Raw genomic sequence first — 19,298 nt, forward strand, 5'->3', positions numbered from 1 at the left:
TTCCATGACCTATTTCAAACTAAAAAACCAAGCCAAAGAGTGAGAACATTTTCATTGCTTACATGCGTTTGAAAAATGACCATCTTTCACTTACACGTAAATGTTTTGGTGTCTTTAAGTTTGAGAAAGTGCTGTTTGTTTTCCACACAAAATAAAGGAACAGAGCGCTACTGTAGACATACACTGGTGGTGGACCTTGTTTTCTTTCCACACATCCATTAGCAAGGCATCAAACATGACTTTGTGCTGTTAATGAGTGCTGCTGCACAAAAAGACTGTGTAAGCTGTGACAGGGAGATCTGGACCCATCGAGGCCTGTTGTGTTCATTCAGGCCTGTGGAGATTTGCCAGGCCGTTAGGCAGATGAAGCTCCACTCCATCAGGCCCAATCGGGGGTGACAGGGGGGGGCCCCCACCTGCCAGGCTGCAGAGGCCACGAGGGGTCAAGTTGTAATTACCTTGCAGTAGTCACTCGGGCTTAACAGCCTCAAGTTATTTTGGGAGGAAGGATTGAATCAAAGTCTGTTTCGTATGCAAGAAGTGATGATGCTGAAAATAACAATAAGTATATTTTATAGTCCTTGAGAAACCAGTCAAAGTGAATTTCACATAGTATATCACACAGATGTTTTAAAGCTTTTAAAGAAACAGAACTTGAGATCTGTTTACTTTCTCTGTAAGCCGCATTTAATTTGATCTTGTCTATGCTATTGATGTTGTTTGTATATTTGTTTGTATGTTGCAGATTAAATCTTATAGATTGTCTATGAGCATCTATCAGATTTAACAGGGGTGTAAACGGGGCTGATAGTGTTTTAGTCAAAAACACACTATTCAAGACTTGCCCAAGACCAGAATGCACAGACACCAAGACAAAACCAAGACCAAGACCATATCAATTTTAAAAACCATGATAAGGTTGAACAGTCAAAGAGCATTCTCTCTTTAATTTTAGTTTTCTTTTAAATACAGTTGACAGACAAATGCAAGATGTCTGCAACTCTTTTAAAGCCCTACATGCAAAACATCTCAAATATTGACCAATATGTTCAACTAAATTCCTTCAAAAAAGCCTCTGATGAGTCCAGAAATATTTAAAATAAGATATTTATTTGTTCATAGTTATATCTGACTAGAAAGGCAGAACAATCAGTGAGCTAATGGTAAATGTTTGTAAGGGATGGCCCGATACAACTTTTTCATTTCCGATATGATACCGATATTGCAGCCTTGCGTATCGGCCGATACCTATATTGATCCGATATCAGCATGAATCATCATTTTTTTTATTCATTTTTAAAAAAAAAATTTATTTAATAAAAAAATAACAATTACTTATTTTGTAGTGTGGAATGTTAGAAAAGGCTTGATCTAGTGATGTTACTCAAACAGAGAACAATACTCAGCAACATTAAGTATGAGAAAAACTGACACATTTATTATTAACCAAATGGTTACATACATTTTAACCTTCAACATAATATCTACAGTATTCTACAATTGAATAAAATAAATAAAAAATAAATTGGGATAAAATATATATATATCAGAGAATCCGGAAATTTTAATCCGATATTCGTTTTCAGGCTGATATAGGACCGATATCCGATATCGATATTGGATCGGGACACACCTAAATGTTTGAAGTCAAATTACAACATTAACTAATCAGGAACAGTTTCATGTGCTTCTCCTTATCACAATATTATTGAAGCTGAAGAACAGCCGATTAGTGCTGATCTCGACTGGTCCGGCAAGTCCAACACAAGGCCAGGTTAAAATGCTTTTGAGTCCGAGACAAGACCAAGATCTTCAAAAGACCAAGACCACGGTCTCGAGGACCACAACACTACTGAGTACTCACGAAAGTGCCAACAATGAGCATGTGCATCAGGACCAGAGAAGGGAATAAAATAAAATAAAAACTTTGCTTTTTTAAAACCTTGTTCTGTTCTAAAATTATTCAACATTGTTTAATGGATATATATATATATATATATATATATATATATATATATATATATTTTTTTTTTTTTTTTTTTTTTTTTTAATTATTTTCTGCATCTGGATACCTGTTGTCTCTTCAGTGAAATTTTGGTTGACAGAATTAAAGAAATTAACATCATTCAAGTCCTTTAACTACCAATACTTCTTGCATCATCCTTGGTTGGTAAAGAAAACCAATGTCACACTCGCAGTGACCCTCAACTTTAGTTTTTTTTTTTTTAAATAGACGTTAGCCTCATGTCGACAGCCAGATATCACAACATCTGAAAAAAAAATCTCAAGACGGTCTGAGAACAAGCAAATAATTACTTCCATTATGATGTTATGTTGCTTGGGTAAGCATGGCCCTCCCAGAGGCCCAGGCTCCAGTTAACAGTCTGACCAGTGGGACACGGTCCATGGTGCAGATAATAAGGGAAAGCAGCGGAATTAATTGATTTTGATTAACAGCGCTTTTCAAAGGGACACCATCCCTTCTTGACATAACTGCAGATTGCTCAGAGGGAGGAGCAGATTTGACGACTGGCGCCAGTTGCTCATTCTTGCCCCAGTGTTCACTGTGAGGTGGAAAAAGGGGGCTTGTCACTCAAACACGAGTCACTCTCTTTGTTTGACGCACATGTGTTTTGTGTTCATCAAAGGCCAATGAACATCCGGTTATATGTGCAAGCCCTGCACTGTTATCCAACCAACAGGCTGTGTTATCATCCAACAGCCTTTTGGAAATGGCTCACTTACAGACTAGCGTCAAGGGAGGTTCGAAGATGTCTCGTAGTCTGAAGGTGAGAGGGTAAACCTGGAACGTATCTTCTCTAACAAACATGCCCAGAAATAAACCCTTTGACACTGAGAGAACAATCAACTACTGTAGGTTCTTCTAGTTATGAGTTACAGGTCCTATATTTCACTACATCTCCAGGGCTCAAGACTGCGACCAAAATGGTCGCATATGCGAGTATTTTTTCAGTGTGTGCGAGTGAAACTTTTATCTGGTCGCGAGTGCATATGGGTGACCTTATTTTGGACAGAGCGGCTGAGCGCCTGGTGACATCACACAGAGTGCACTTCTTTTTACAGAGGCTATTAATGATTTTTTTAAGTTTCCATTTAAGTTTCATGATCAATATAAATCACATCAAATTAAATCAAACATTATTCTATATAATTGAACTGTATAGAATTTAGTACACTGTATTGTCTTCATTGAGAAGGTATTTTGTCAGCTCCAGGAGGACTTTAATCCAGATGAGATGAGGCAAAATGACTCCTTTGAGAGTAAAGGTTGCAGACCCCTGACCAGGGGAAGAGGGTTAGGAGACCCCACTATAAGAGCTGGACCCTCTGAATTTAATTCCATGGGGTGAAGTAATGCAGATGCTAAGTTGGTTATAATACTGTTAAGTTAATTCAAGTACAGCATTTCTGCAAAATAAAAAAATACAGAATACATGTAACCTGTTGTTATGCTTTGCTGTTATTTTAAAAAAAAAAATTGTTACGTCATCTTTTAAAATTATATAAAATAAATTAACTGTTATTTCAGCCACTGTTGTCACTAAAACCTGAAAACACTTTGCAAATATCTCAAGTCATTGTCAATCTTTACTTCATACAAAACTACGGTACGACAGTTAAGTCAGCTATTCATCAGCATGCGTGCATCCAGGTCTTTAACAACAGGTCCTTTCAAATTAACTTTTCTCCAACTTTTGCCCAAAGTGCTGCACAATAAAACATAAAACCCAGATATATGACAAGCATTAAAAGACCATTTCTGATAAAAACAAGACATTGACTCACACGGTGTTAAAAAACCCCGGCAATAGATTTGTTTTTTAAAAAAGAGATTAAAAAAAATGGGAACATAAAAGGCCTCGCTTATATTTAACGGTACACATCATGTACCGTTAAATATATTATAAGTATAAATGTGTGTTCTTTGTGATGTGGTCTATTTAGACCTGCTCTGTAACTCATTTCACTCTGTGTTAACCAAATCCTGTTAGTAGCATGTCCACTTATCTTTAATCAAATGACAAAATCACCTCCTCATTATTTTAAAGAACAATTAGGTCTTACCTCGCTGCAAATCTGGCAACTGAAATGTGAAACGATGCGGGTGTTGAAAGGGCGTCATCTATCGTCTCAGTGTTCATAATTTCAATTTCCAATGATGATAACATTATGTTTCCACCAGAGGGCGCCAACGCTCTCCACTCTGACTGCTGTAACCTGTAGCAAAGGATAACTACGTTTCCCAGAATCCTTAGCGTCAGGTTGTTTGACACACTGCCTGTCCGAGCAGACGAAGGGGATAAACAGATGACTCGTCTGGAATTGATACACACAGACCTGCACTGTGCTTAGGGTCAGGGAAATAAAAGGCCAAAAAGGAGGAAAACTGAAAAGGTAAGCAGCTCTGTTCTCAGTTTAAAACAAGCTGTTGTTTACGGCTTTCAGCCATGTAGCTGTCTTGCTAGTTCAGTTGTTTAATTCAGTCAGTTTTGTTGCGGCCTCTCTGCAGCTATCCTTTCACTATTTGTGTTTTTATTTTTAACACGTATGACTGTCAGCACACTCGGACAAGCTGTTCAGTTATGTGTGGATAAACCGAATGTAGTGTCATTGATTTTTAAACACCTTCCTGTATCAGAAACCAGTGTTAAATGTGTGTTTACCACCTGCAGCTTTGACTCAGCGATTTCCCTTTAGCAACATCATGTAGATTCAACAGAATGTACAAAAACACCAGTAGCAGATCACACACACACACACACACACACACACACACACACACACACACACACACACACACACACACACACACACACACACACACACATTTACAGATGTGTGCTTTGTTATTGTAGACATGATTTCGTAAGCAGGCCTCCAGAGCCTGTTTGGAAACCTAATTATATATTAGGATAATCTTCAGCAACCACACACCAAACCTTTTCTTGAGTATGCCTGTTATACTTTATAATAAAAGAATAGCTATCCAGCCATATAAAAGTTCAAAAAGCAGTGTTTAACCTGCTAAAGTTTAAACTGAGTGTCTCATAGGGAAGGGAGGTGATTTAAGTCGTTTTAAATTAGATCCTGACCGATAGCGTATCACCGATTAATCGATATCGGTTAATACAGTTTTCACAAGTTTGCCGTTTCTTGTCAGCCACATCCCCCGGGACTATTACTACGTTTTCCGGACCTTTTCGACATGTACCAAGTGGTGTAAGGCGCCGCTCTCAAGGAATTATCCTTCCGCCGCCATGGGTTCGAATCCCACTTTTGACATACACATTTTTTCATTTTAACATATTTAACGAGGCAAATTCCATCTTTAAAAATACATATACGACAAAAATAAACATTTTAGGGTATTTCCTGGGTTAGGAATAGGGTTAGCGGGGTAGCTAAAAATAAATATGAGCTAAAATACAATTGACAGAACTTTAAGTCACGTGGTGCACCTATCACGTGACCTAAAATGGCCAATGAGGGATGCTGCGTATGCATAGAGTAGCAGTTTAACGTATCCATAGCCACGGCCTTTCTTGTAAGGTAACATTTTCATGGCGTGCCTTTGTACAAGCAGTTCTTGCACAAACATTGGTCATGATTGCACTGGCATGATGTTGACAAACCAAAGACCTTATGTACGCAATGGAAGATTCCATTATGTTTTGGAGAGGATCTGGATCAGTATGTCTACTGATTCTGGCTCAGTTTGAAAAATCAAAAAATCTATACCTCTCATCATTGCCAATTGGTGAAATATTCATTCATATCTCGGTTCGTAATTGAATGATCTTGTAAAATTTGACCCAGTTATGTGGTTTGGTGGGTTTCTCAATGAACCCACCAAGTTTTTCCGGATTCGATCTGGATTGCACGTCATCTCGATTTTTTGGAAAAAATGGCGGTGCCCAATCTGCCCATACATTTTGACCTACTGTATGATTTTTAATGGGGATAGAAATTGATTTCAATTCCTTTAAAATGACTACCAATATCCGACAAAGCATATATGGCGCTAGGTGAAGATTTGTGCTCTCAGTGCTTTTGTTTTTCATTGTGTTTACAGACCTTATGTTGACAGTGTTACTAAATAAGTTCCTTGTTTTGATATAGCAGTGTTCTGCTTATTTGTCTTCAATCATATTTTGGGTATTATAAGAATTTGTTTATATGTACAGTAGGGCTGCACAATTAATCAAATTTTAGTCGTGATCATGATTTTGGTTGCCACAATTAAATTAACCTGATTGACGGCATTATTTACATTTAAAATACGGGCTCTGGACTGTGTAATAGTGTATTTATTCAGTTAGCCTTGGGTACATTTTAAATTCTTGGGTTGTTTTCTAAAAAATTGTAATCAAATTTTAAAGCTTAACTTTGTCGAGGGTTGGCTCACAATTTGAATTACTGTGAAAACAGGACATTGGTTTAGTATTTTGGTCGGGATTTTTTCACGATATCTTTTATCCATGTCCACATCTTTTGATTTAATGTCACAAAGATTAATGTATGTTCCTCTTTTTTTTAACACAATAACAGAACACTTAGTTTAGTCATTTTACAAATAGGTCATTTGATTTAGCACTTGACAAGTGACAAGTGTTACAATGATGAAGAAAAGCCAACAAAAGTTGGTGTTTGTTCATCAAACATTCTTCACGGTTTCTTTCTCAGAAAGTGTGTAACACACATTAAATGGAAACAAGTTTCTTTCCATTTTCCCACAGCTGATGCAACAAACCACGGTTTTGTTTTTTTTTGGGGGGGGGGTTTCATCATAGCGCATTTCTTTTCATTTCCCATCACCATCAGTTTGTTCAGCTGTCTCAGAATTTAAACATTCTTCATTTGTTTTATCTTAGGCCCAAGATTCAGCGATTACGCAGTAGATTGTGTGATAATCTAATCATTTCAGAACAATGACTTGTATTGATTGTGTAAACAATTATTACTCGTCTTTAATAAAGAGATAATTACAGAAAGGAACTCATTCAACTGCTTCTTCAAACTATTATAATATGTTGCATTATGAATATTTTCATTCACTGGACAAACTGAGTTGTGCTATAGCCAAATATTACAATTATTTTTGTCTCTATTTGTTTTCTGCATGCTGGCTCCTTTGATATTCTGCATATTTAGTTTCCCATTATTTATTCTTTATAGTTTACTTGGAAGTCCTATTTTACAATTTATTTGTTTATTTGGACGTGATAGTGCACATTAATGAACATTATAATATAATGTATACATGTAAATACCCCGGAGTTATCAATGATTTTCATCTGTAGTCGCCAAAAGGAAGTATTAGAACTATTAAAAAAACAATCGTCACAAAACACAATACTTATATTAAAAACACTACACACATGAACATCCTAGACAAGACAAGATTACAGGTTCTCACAGGTTTGTTCCATTCCGGACATCCCTGGATGACATTTTGGGCAAAACTTGTGCATCTAAATTGTACATCACAGTGCACAGCCGTGCAGGGATTTGAAAATAACACATGCATGTCTAAAAATCTTATAATTGTTAAAGTTAGAAATGTTATATTTGTCCAGGATGTTGCAATGATGTACTGGCCAAGATGCAAACGGCCATGACACAAAATAATTTTGATTCAAATGTATTGATATAGTGCATAGAGCAACACATTCTTCATCTAATTAAAATTAAATCACATTTAAAGTCAAAGAACTAAAAACTCAGAACTATGACAAAATGGAATGATTTTAAATTAGTTTAGTAATAGCGAGCTAGAGATAGAGCATACAGTAATTCTTACTCTATTTAAAACAATATACTTCCCTGTAAAGTTTGCTTGGCACCGGAATAATTTAGAGAAGTTTTTTTTTGTTTTACTTCCAGAAAGCAGTACTCAGACTTCCTCAACTTTTGCTGAACCAGGTCGAGTCTAAAAAAAACGATAATTTAATAGAGTGTTATGTAAGGATGTCTGTAGCCTTTTGTTACAAGGTGATCATAAAGATTTTACTCATTGTTGGTTTTTATTGTACAGTGACATCAGACAAGTGAAAACCCTCACAACAAATTGTCCCTCATTTAATTCCCAATCTTGTGTAAAAACAGGTGCAAATTTGATTTCACATTTGGCTGTATCGCCGGATCAACGTGTGATTCATGAAACATTTGTATCTGACCAATCCCAGCATACAAATGATGTCGTCATTAACATGTTACGCCCTCCTGTTTCGGAGGCCCCGCCCACTGAGGTCAAACAAGAAATTAAGCTGTTCCAAGATGAAAGTCGGCACCCTCACATCTGAGGTGGAGCAAAACAAATATGTGCTTTTTAAACGTGTGAAAACTGGATTTAAAGGAGCGCATTTGAATGCTGTTCGGAAGAGGATCAGCTACTGAGCAGGTGACGTCTGCCCCCCGTGTGCGCTGCGAGCAACTTCACAACAGAGATCCTGGAAACACACATGGATATGACGTTTATATTGGCCTCAGTTCACATGCTTCAGGCCATAAATATCACATTAAAAGAAATAAATGATCAAAATGCTTTTTTTTAAAAAAAAAAAAAAAGCCTGAAAAAGGACTAAATGTTGTACCTTGTCTGTGTTTATTAGAACTTCAGCCAATTTCACCTATAATTCACCACATTACGGATTACTACAGCGCATTTTCTAAAAATTTAAGGAACTTTTAACATTTAAAAGCATGAATGAGGTCTTATTTCTTCCGTACAGCCCCCAGTGATGTGCTGTACGGAGGAAATAGCCTAGGAGCTCAACTCTAAGACAGAACTTAGCAGCACTTCCTGTGTGTGTGTGTGCACTCGGTGAACCTATGCGCTCCTGCTTGGTAGCAGTTTGATTGCGGGATTATACGGTATTCTGTCAAAGGAAAACCAATGTAGTGGTATCAGTCATAATGTGGGCTTTATTTAAATTAATTTTATTTTGTTTATTTCATTTAAAGAATCCGTTGAGATCTGTTCTGCATGCGTGTCTGTTTCTGCTTAAATGACAGCTGAGGCTTGTTTAATACTTTATTTTCAGTCTCAGTCAGATTTGGCTGTACTGAACCACAAATCCACACACTCCTCACATTTGCGTACACGTCGAGTTCAGGCCTGACGTGAGATCTGATCATAGCTTACGCGTCGCTCACGTCAGGATCGATAAATACTGAACCTTGTGTGTATGGTTGAACGCACATCGTACGCACAAATCTGAACGTACGAACGCTTGATAAATGAGGACCGTATGAGCAGCACTAAGTGTTTCTTCACATCATCGTTTTTAATCTTACTTGTAGCACCAGATCCAGTTTTTAGTCCTTCATATTTAATGCATTTGTAGAGATTCTTTTTCCTTTCACAGCCAGTGTGTAATAGTCACACATACAGTGTAACCATGTCTCCTTTGCTCTGTCCCACAGATGCTGTTCACAGTCACAGATTAGACGGACCTTCTCCAAACAAGCCTGACACGCTCTTCTTTAATGACCTTTCCACTCCACTGACTGTATTTTGCTCTGTGAGTGTCGGTACGGTTCACCTGGCCCCGGGTGGTGGGGAGGGGGGGTGGGGGTTGGGGTGCAGATTCTTGGCCAGTGATGGCCAGCCTGTGCAGCAGCAGCGGAGACTCTCGGCTGACGAGCCGGGGGCTAGGGTCCGCCATCGCTACACCTGTGTCAGTGAGGGTGGAGTCGTACAACACTGGTGAGAAAAAGTGCATCTCAGATGTGAGGAGGACCTTCTGTCTCTTCGTCACGTTTGACCTCTTGTTCATCACGCTGCTCTGGATCATTGAGCTCAACGTAAGTTGTGATTTTCTCACAGGGGACAGTAGTGAGTCTATCATCTTGGCAAACAGCATTTATAATCTCTAAAAGCCTGAATTGTAATAAAATGAGGAGAAATGTTGAATATTCCCTCAGTTTTCACACTTACTTTACTTTCTACCTTTTACTGTTATCCTACTAAGGTTTTTAAACCGACATTATTGCTGCAGCTTCACTCAATCATACATTCCATTTTTAATCATTTGATTATTATTTATTTTTCTTTTTTGTACGTTTTAGCTCAAAATTAAAATGCATAATCTAAAAGCCATTTATTGTTTCTGTCTGATAACTGATGATTGTGTATTTCCTGCCTTTAAGCTTTAGTCCAGAAAACTGATTAAAATAGTCAATAAATGGCTCGCAAATCTAAGCTGTGAACAGTTTTTTTTAAGAAAAAAAATAAAACATTCTACTCCTGATCCCAATTTGCAATGGATTATATTCGTAAAACAACATCTTTGTTACTGTCAGTGAAAAGTCATAAAAACCTCTTGGTGAAACCTTTTGGAGATAAAGGCCAAACAGATGCTTATCCTTAGAACCTGCACATCTGAGGGAAAACAACTCAAAAAAACTAAAAAATGACAAAAGGCATGTTTTACATACATCTGTATCTTTTTTACAAATACTATGAGATTCCTTTACAGAGAAACCAGACACGCTAACCCAACCTTTCAATTCTCTATTTTTTTTCCTTCCTTTTTCTTGTCTGTGTTTTATTGATGCAGTATACCTAAAATGGTATGAATATCATTTTTTTAAAGCACAGAACAATAGCTACTAAAACATGTTAAAACCTTCAGAGTCACAGTCGCTGTATTATAAAACACCTTTTATCCTTGAGCCTCTGTGCTTTTATTATCTGAACCTACGTCTGTCAAACTTTACCACCTCTACATGACGCTGCTCAAACTGTAACCGTAAGGTTAAAGAAGTGCCATGATCCACCACTTTAACTCTGACTGGATCTGATCTTATCGGAATACATTGTATGCATCTGTGTGGGGTCAATGGTAACACACAGAAACTTGCTAAGTTGTATTGAGGCTGATTAGAAGCAGGTTAGGTGCAGCAGTAAAAACCTTCTCTGGTTGAAGACGTGACACACTTTCAGGAATGCCCCAGATAACAAAAGTTAAACGTTAGATAATGTCCGTCCTCTGCAGTTTTTATGACCGTCGTTCAAAAAGTTATTGGCTTCCTAACATGTTAAATTCTGGTATGTCTCTCCATGTATTATTATTTTTTTCATTGTCTGTTAAACATAAAGTTGCTACCAATGGAAATTCCACCTCCTTACATGGTGTGATTAACTCACATGCCATGGTTTGAGCAATCTGGTATTTGTCCGACACATCATTAGTAAAGCCTACAGCAAGTTAAGGATATCCAAAATGTCTCAGACTTTTTAGATAAACTGTAAAAACAAACGAGGAAGAAACTTGTGGGAAGCACTGCTGGTTTCATTTCATTTGTCACCCTTGGATCCACATTTTGCCACGGTCATTAAATCGTGACCCACTTTTTTTTTTTTTTAGAGTTCAACCAACCAAATCTAGTTTTTGAAAAATAGCTGTTGAAAACACACGTAGAATCTTTTTTTAAACATAAATCTATATATTTTCCTGTTCAACATGCATTTCACAGCATACCTGTCAAAATAAATGTTTTAAAAAAAAAAATAAAAGACATGTCCAACATGAGAGATATTGAGTATTTATTTATTTTGACCAGCTGTCCATGACCCACCCAGTACAGGTCCGCGACCCACCTTTGGGTCTCGGCCTACCAGTTGAGAATAGCTGTCTCAGAGGAAATACTGTTGGTCTTAACCAATTCCTCTTTTTAAATGCCCGATTACATATTAATATAAAGTTTGATGCACACTTTTTAATGTTGTGACTAAGGTTGCAGTAGTGTTTAGCCCACAAACATAGCCCGGTCCGCTTTATGGCTAATGCCACAATGTCTTATTATTAGTAAAACCTGTTTCCCTTAATTTAGATTATTAATGTAAACTTTTATTTGAAATGTAAACAAAATAATTGGCACACAATTGGTGAGAAGTGCATTTTTTTTTTAAAAAAAACAACGGCAGTGCACATCTCCCTGATAAAGCCTTCATTCCATCCATGGCTTTAATTCCACTGCAGTCGACGTCTGATTAAATCTAAAGAGAACTGAGGTCTGAGGTAACCGCAGGAACCTGAACTGAAACTTTTATGCGTGACAGTTTCAGCTCTTTAAACTTTGAACATTTCCTCTAGTCTAAATTCATGTCACTTAAAATGAATATAATCTGCCTCAAAAGAATTTCCTAATGTGGGACACCCTGAACACGTAGTAATTCTATCATAACAATGAGATTTTATTTCATTTTTTAATAATTGATCAATATTAATTGTTGTTAAAAGTTGTAGTTTACTACTGTGAAGCAGGCGTGAAGAAACACATTATGTGTGTAATTAATTTAAATAATTTCATTTATTCGATCTAAATGCATGTATCAAGGTGTCGTTGTGGAATAAACAATATATATATATATATATATATATATATATATATATATATATATATATATATATATATATATACTGTATATATACCTGAGCTGGCACAACTTGTCACTAATCCTGGCTACTTTGTATTGGTAATACAGTCTAACAAACATGATCAAAAACTAATTCTAGAGAGAAAATGTTTTTAGGGTCGCCAGAAATTCTTGTGGTATAATTTTTTCTAAAACATGCACGTGATACTTGAACTTAGTGAAACTGTTAATTTGGGTAGAGATTCCATCTGAGTCTAATTAGACCAGAGATTGCTCTATTTATTAAGTTACTGACACAAAAAAAGTCTTTGGAGATTTAAAATGAAACTCAACTGTTGAATGTAACCGAAACCCAATGTTGGTCGTATTAACTTGTATTGGTGGCAGTTGTGAGATTTCCTGTTTCCCTTGTGCAGGTGAACGGTGGCATTGAGAAGCAGCTTGAAAACGAGGTTTTGCACTACGACTACCATGCCTCATTCTTTGACATCTTTGTAAGTATATTCCAGTGCTCGTTTTACACTCGGTCCTTCCTTACCTGCCAACTCTTGCTTTGTTTTTGCCTTCTGTGCATGATTTCTCCCCAACATCTCCTTTCCCTTCCTCAGCTGCTAGCCGTCTTCAGGTTTGCAGCTCTCATCCTGGCCTACGCCGTCTGTCGGCTTCGCCACTGGTGGGCCATCGCCGTAAGTGTCGTCCCGCTCCTTCTCCTACCTGTTTATAGTGTAAATATAGTGTATCAATCTGCAGCTCCTCTAGAAATCAGTCAGAAATCACAGCAGACTCAACTAAGCTCTTGCAAATGTTTTGTTTCCATGCCAGTTAGAGAACACTTGACATTGGTTTTGGCTTGTCTGCTAACTATGACATTAAAAAGAACAAACTGTTAGCAGTCGTACATGCACAATGAAAGTATGTAACCATTGCCACACTGTAACCGGTTGAACCAGTAAATCTAAATATAACACACTACATTTAATGTTTTAGATTTCAGATTAGGGAATATTAAGCCTGCTGTGACACAAATCATATTTTATTCTTTTGGGTTTAGCGAGCAAAGACTTCAAACAGTTTTCCAAAAGTGTTTCTAACATTGCATCTTTACATTGTGTTTGCACAGATCACCACTGCAGTCAGCTGTGCATTCCTGATTGCTAAAGTTATTCTATCAAAGGTAAGAGCAATATCATGACTAAGCAGTTTTTGCTCAACGACATCACAGAGATGCTTTACCAGTGCAACACATGAACTGGGAGATGTTTGAAATAATTGAATGGCATTTTAAGTGGAGCGCAAGTCTTCTAAACACTGCCACCTGCTGGCGGAGGTTGGTACCTTTGCAGCAGTGTAATATAATGTGTGTTTTGTAATGTTTGTGTGTGTGTTTGTAGCTGCTGTCCCAGGGGGCCTTTGGGTACCTGCTGCCCATCATCTCCTTTGTGTTGGCCTGGATTGAAACGTGGCTGCTGGACTTTAAAGTCCTGCCTCAGGAGGCTGAAGACGAAAAAAGTGAGTTTGCACTAAAAGCCACCAAAATGTTCTCAAACGTGTCCAAAGAATGCAACAAAGAGTAATAATACAACCATTGTACATATTTCTATACTGTGTTCTACTCACGTTGATGTTGTCTTTACGTTGTGTTTTAGGATTTCAGTCCATTATGGATGTTTCAGAGCGAGCACCTCTGATGGGTCCCGGTCCTCTATCTGATGGACAGTTCTACTCTCCTCCAGAGTCTGTAGCAGGTTTGTTTCACTAAACCCATCTCATCACACTCACCTGAGCTCCATCTGAGAATAAAACATTTAGTTTTAGCTACGGCTGCTCGATTATAGAAAAAAATAATACTCACAATTATTTTAGTCATAATTGAAATCACGATTATTTGTCAACCAAAAAGTGATTTATTTTTTTTCCAAAACAATGTAAAATATATTCTTTAAATACAGATAAAGTCCTTCAAACACTAAAATTGAGTATGTTCACTTTTGCACAAAACAAAACACTTCTTGCATGTGATGTGTCTTTGCTTTAAGTCTTTATCATCAAACCCAAAGAGAATTTGACTTCCCTTGTTTGTTTACCAAGCGTTTTTGCTGCGTTTCTTCTGCCATGTTTAAAGACTGTTAAGCAACATGTTGGCCTGCAGGCTAGCTTTGGCTTTGAGAGGGGCGGGGTGGAGGGGAGGAGCTTGCAAGTTAGTATTAATAATTGTTTTTTCTCGCGTATGCCAAGCTTTATTTTTTATAGATATCCTAAATCATGGAAGTTTGTTTTATTTAGCAAATAAAACATATGTATAATTGAAAAATAAATACATTGTTTTTCTCGAATATGTTATTTTTTGTCATCGTTGACTGTAATAATTGACATTTGAGCATCTGATGTTGTGTTGGCTCAACCTTAAACCCACCAACTAGGAATAACATGCAGAGCTTGTGAATGGTGACAATACTTAGTGACATTTCTTTGACTGAGTTTCCCAGCAGCACATTGCCCAATGTGTCAGATCGCTGCCAGTGGTTTGTTGTTGTGCAATTTTACTGCAGTATATTCTTTAAAATGAGGGACACTCCCCAAGTAATGGCATAAAATAGATCATACTTAATTGAAGATACCAAACAGCATGTTACCTTTCTGCAACAAAGTACGTCCAAGGAAAGGATTTGAGGCAAGGAAAATAATTTTAAATAAAATAAAGTTTCAGGAAAGCAGCCATAAGTATCACAGGGTTGAGAAGGAATATGAAACAGACGTTTTCAAATCAGAAAATCATCAGGAACACATCTGTTATTTGTTCTGTCTGTTTTAAAAAAGTTCAATAATTCACACAAAGACATATATTAGCACAACTAATACACAAACAGTTAAAATACACATCTTAAAACACCTCGTTGTTCAAGTAAATCCACATTAAAATGTCTCTGTTTTATCTCTGACCATTTAAGTGAGTGTCTCCAACACAATACAGAATGTCCTCTATTTCACCCATACACTTATTGGAGGTATTTCGATTTTTCTCCATGATTAAGCGATCCTCCTCCTGGCCTGCAGGAGTCCAAAGTTAGTCAATTGTTTTGAATTGATTTTAACGTTTTCTGTTTTTTTTTTTTTTTTTTTGTTGGTAGTAAAAGTAAGTGTTGGATTGTTCACCTATTATTAAGATCTGTAAAGATCAGCAAAATAAACCATGAAGGATTTACATTATCTCCCTCTTTTTGATGCATTGACTTTAACACTTCATGTGACATGGATTTATTTCTCTTCTGTTTAGACTCGGATGAGGATCAGGATGACAAACAGGACCTAAACAAAGGTCTCATTCAGCAGGCGACTTACAGGTAAAACCATACTCACTTGACATATGAATATTCAATTGTTATTATTATTGTTATTAAACCCACTCTCCCCCTCAGGATCACCACCTGTGAATATTAAAGATTTTCCTTTTCGATGCATCAGCGAGGGAAGCTTCTGCCTTACACTCACGTTCATTTAATTCCTTCTTTGCATGTGTATCTTTGGACCACACTGTCTAAAACCAGCCTTCTGCCTGTATCTGTGAGCATGCAGCATCAATAGCCTTACGTTGGATTTCATTCCTCCTCATGTGAGGAACTTTGGACCTCGTCAAGAAACTCAGACTTTTCAATCCATGCCTTGAATCCCAGTAAAAATCAGTTAGAAAGGGTTAAATAAATCGGCACCTGAAACCCTCATTTGTTTCATTCTCATGACTGCTGTCCTTCAATACTGTTATTACAATATTGTACACAAAATATGGTTTTCTGTATAACTTAATCTCCTCGCCTGTTTTTAAATGCTTTTTTTTTTTTTACTGTTTCTCAACTGCTTTGATGTACTTTATGTTTAAAATCATATAATGAAGGAAAAAGCACCAGGATTCCTGTCAGTGTTCTGCCTATAGAACAGTCTGTTGGGAAAAAAAAATGTTACTTCAATGTCTTAAGAAGAGCACTGCATGTATATAATCCACATTCTACAAGTGTATTTCTGATTGAAAACAGAAGAGCCATTAAAATGCTTTGGTTTACAGCTGTTTAACGAATGCAGTGTTGACAAAAAAAAAAGTAATTTCTGTACATATCTTCATGTTTGCCTTGGAAAACCAAATGACTGTGGTTTTATGAGCAGATCTATAAGAATAGAGTGATTAAACTGTAAAACCTCAGGCTGCTGCTGTTATTCTTTGTGCTTCTTTTTTGTTTTGTTTTGTACAGGGATTGAGATTTGAGTCACAGAGCTATGATTTCTGTTTAATAACTGATCTCCATGTTGAAGGAAGCTCCCTCACAGCCAGCCATTTTCAGAGCTGCCAACCCCTTATTGCCAGGCATTTTAGATGATTTTCACTGATTTTATCAAGACCCACAGAATATTTTGTCCTATGACAATCTGAAACCAGATTCTGAAAGATTAGACTCTACTTTCATCAGAAAAAATAATTGTGTTTCTAGCTTGTTTGGTTCTTCTGTAATCGGCAGTTGAATAGAGCCAAGTTAAACACAAATCACCAGTTTGTGACAAAAAGCTGAGAAAACGGCTTTTTTCTGAAAAAACCTATTAGTGACTTTGAAGCAATTTGTATTTATTTGCTTAAGTGACACGTCAACATTGGTTTCCTTCAATAAAACTACAAAAACAACACAGAATGGGCTTTTGATGGCAAAATTATTATTATTTTTGCTATCTGGGTCAGAATTGAATGTTTTGCTTACTGTATTTTGGTCGTCCTCCAAGTCTCTCCCCCCGTCATTCTCAACACACGTAACTTCCTCCTCATCCCGGACATGCCGAGTGTCACCGCTGGCCACGTTTCTTTGATCGTTTTATCTCACCATTGCGACACTCTCAATAGTCCACTTAGTTCCACACATGCTTTGGTTGAGTGTGAGCTGGTGGGAACTTCAGCATCTACTCTCTTAGCGCCATTTTCTGTCTTGTAAACCCCTTTCTCTTCCTCTGAGCTCTCCCCATCACGGTGATCTCTCATCCAAAGGTGCTCTGCTGCCACCTACATGGCACCAGTTGGTCACTACATCATGGTATAAGCTCCATATTAACAGGGGAGCCTCGTCACACTGTCTCCAAGCAACCTCAGCCAAAAAACACAATTAACTATTATAGACGTCTTTGGCAGTCAATTTGTTGGGTCATGGGCAGATCTTATGGGGTGCCAAGAGTAAACATTTAGTATAAAAGTCTGGAAGAGAAACTCAAAGTAGAGCCCCTATTTCTATTTAAATGTAAACATCTGGTTCTGATGCTTTCCTTTGATTCTGTACCAGGAAGGCTCAACTAAAACCAACACAAAAAATTGAGGAAAAAGTGCAAAATTTAGCCCGCTAAGTGCAAAATTGCAGACTTCCTGTTGGATTTAGGTTATAGGTCCAAAGCATATATCTACTAAATGTCGTCCAGCTAGTTCAAACCAGTGGAAATTTTCAAACACTAAGTGGCAGTGACGAGTACTGAAAACTACACGTTAGATTTTTCCTTAAACCAAACACTCTAAAATCCAAGTAAAATGTCAGAAGAATCCATACAGAGACAATAGTGTCTTTAGTGTTGGGCCCTAATAAGAAGGAGGAATAAAGATGGTTCATTCATGGAAGTGATACAAGTGTTTTGGTCATTGTGAGCTAACAAATTAAGTATTCACAATGTTAATATTGTGATCGAAGTTCAGGATAGATCTAACCAGATCCTGAACAAAATATGCAAAATACACAAATGGTTGTCGGTTCGAGTCCCGCTCTATCCCTTGTAGTTGTTGTGTCTTTGGGCAAGGCATTTTACCTGCATACAGTATAAAGTACCTTGTATAAATGGATATGAACGTTGTTGGTCAGAGGTGCAAATTGGTAGCCTGTCATTATGCCACAGTGCAGCTGTGGCCACAATGTAGCTTGCCACCACCAGGTATGACTGGTGTGAATGAATAAATCCAAGCCATTCATATTTTAACCGTTGTATATTATATATTATATATGTTTGTTTGTTTTACTGTTGGCAGGTTTACGTCAAAAGTAATTTATAGATTATAACAAAATTTTAACCGAAGAAAGACCTCATGACATTTGTGTCAAACTCAAGGCCCGGGGGCCAAATCAGGCCCTTAAGAGCCTACATTTTTGGCCGAAGCAAAAAAGTCAGAGAAATCATGAATCATTGTGTAAATGACCAACTACCAGTAATTCAGTTTAATTAATAATAATAATGTATACTTTATTACCACCATAGTGAAATACTTTCTGTGCATTTTATCCTTTTTTCCCAAGGATTTTTCTGAATCTTGCAATTCTCTTCAAATTATTCTACAAAATTTCTCTAAATTACATAAAAATCATCAGATAAATTGAAAGTGAAGATCCTGCGGGGACTGATATGTGTTACTTATTGCTTTAATATCGTCAGTGCCATATATAGTTTATAATTCATTTATTAATATTATTAATAATAATAATACATCAATTTTATATAGTGCTTTATCATAGACACTCAAAGTCACTTAACAGAATTAAGGCATCATTCTTTCACTCCACACTTGGTGGTGGTAAGCTACTATTGTAGCCACAGCTGCCCTGGGGCAGACTGACGGAAGCGAGGCTGCCATAGTGCGCCATCGGCCCCTACGACCAACACTCGCTCACACACTACATTTAGGCAATGTGGGTGAAGTGCCTTGCCCAAGGACACAATGACAGATACCACTGCCTTATGACAGGATTCCATCCAAATTTGAAGGGGATGCAGATCAATATACTGAATCAGGATCAATTTGAAAAATCCCTATTTCTCATCAATGGGGAAATTTCTAAATTTCATAGCTCGGCTCGTACATGACTGATCTTTATCAAATGTTATTCAG

The 19,298-nt window shown here is 37.2% G+C and overlaps 1 protein-coding gene across 1 annotated transcript; it reads left to right on the forward strand.

Moving 5' to 3' along the window:
• Positions 1–4,258: 4,258 nt before the first annotated feature.
• Positions 4,259–16,125, forward strand: stard3nl (STARD3 N-terminal like). The gene is made up of 9 exons (XM_028472767.1): positions 4,259–4,416; positions 9,448–9,828; positions 12,823–12,900; positions 13,015–13,092; positions 13,527–13,580; positions 13,798–13,915; positions 14,053–14,151; positions 15,681–15,747; positions 15,823–16,125. Exons 2-9 carry the CDS (start codon positions 9,625–9,627, stop codon positions 15,842–15,844), a joined length of 720 nt encoding a protein of 239 aa, XP_028328568.1. The 5' UTR covers positions 4,259–4,416; positions 9,448–9,624; the 3' UTR covers positions 15,845–16,125.
• Positions 16,126–19,298: the final 3,173 nt, after the last annotated feature.

Source organism: Gouania willdenowi, chromosome 17 (assembly GCF_900634775.1).
Source record: "Gouania willdenowi chromosome 17, fGouWil2.1, whole genome shotgun sequence".
Classification (NCBI taxonomy): domain Eukaryota; kingdom Metazoa; phylum Chordata; class Actinopteri; order Blenniiformes; family Gobiesocidae; genus Gouania; species Gouania willdenowi.

Excerpts from the sequence above, each read along its gene's own strand:
- stard3nl (XM_028472767.1), top strand. The coding sequence starts at position 9,625 with ATGGCCAGCCTGTGCAGCAGCAGCGGAGACTCTCGGCTGACGAGCCGG. Across the intron at positions 13,093-13,526 it reads GCCACTGGTGGGCCATCGCC|ATCACCACTGCAGTCAGCTG; the intron begins GTAAGTGTCGTC and ends GTGTTTGCACAG. Across the intron at positions 15,748-15,822 it reads ATTCAGCAGGCGACTTACAG|GATCACCACCTGTGAATATT; the intron begins GTAAAACCATAC and ends TCTCCCCCTCAG.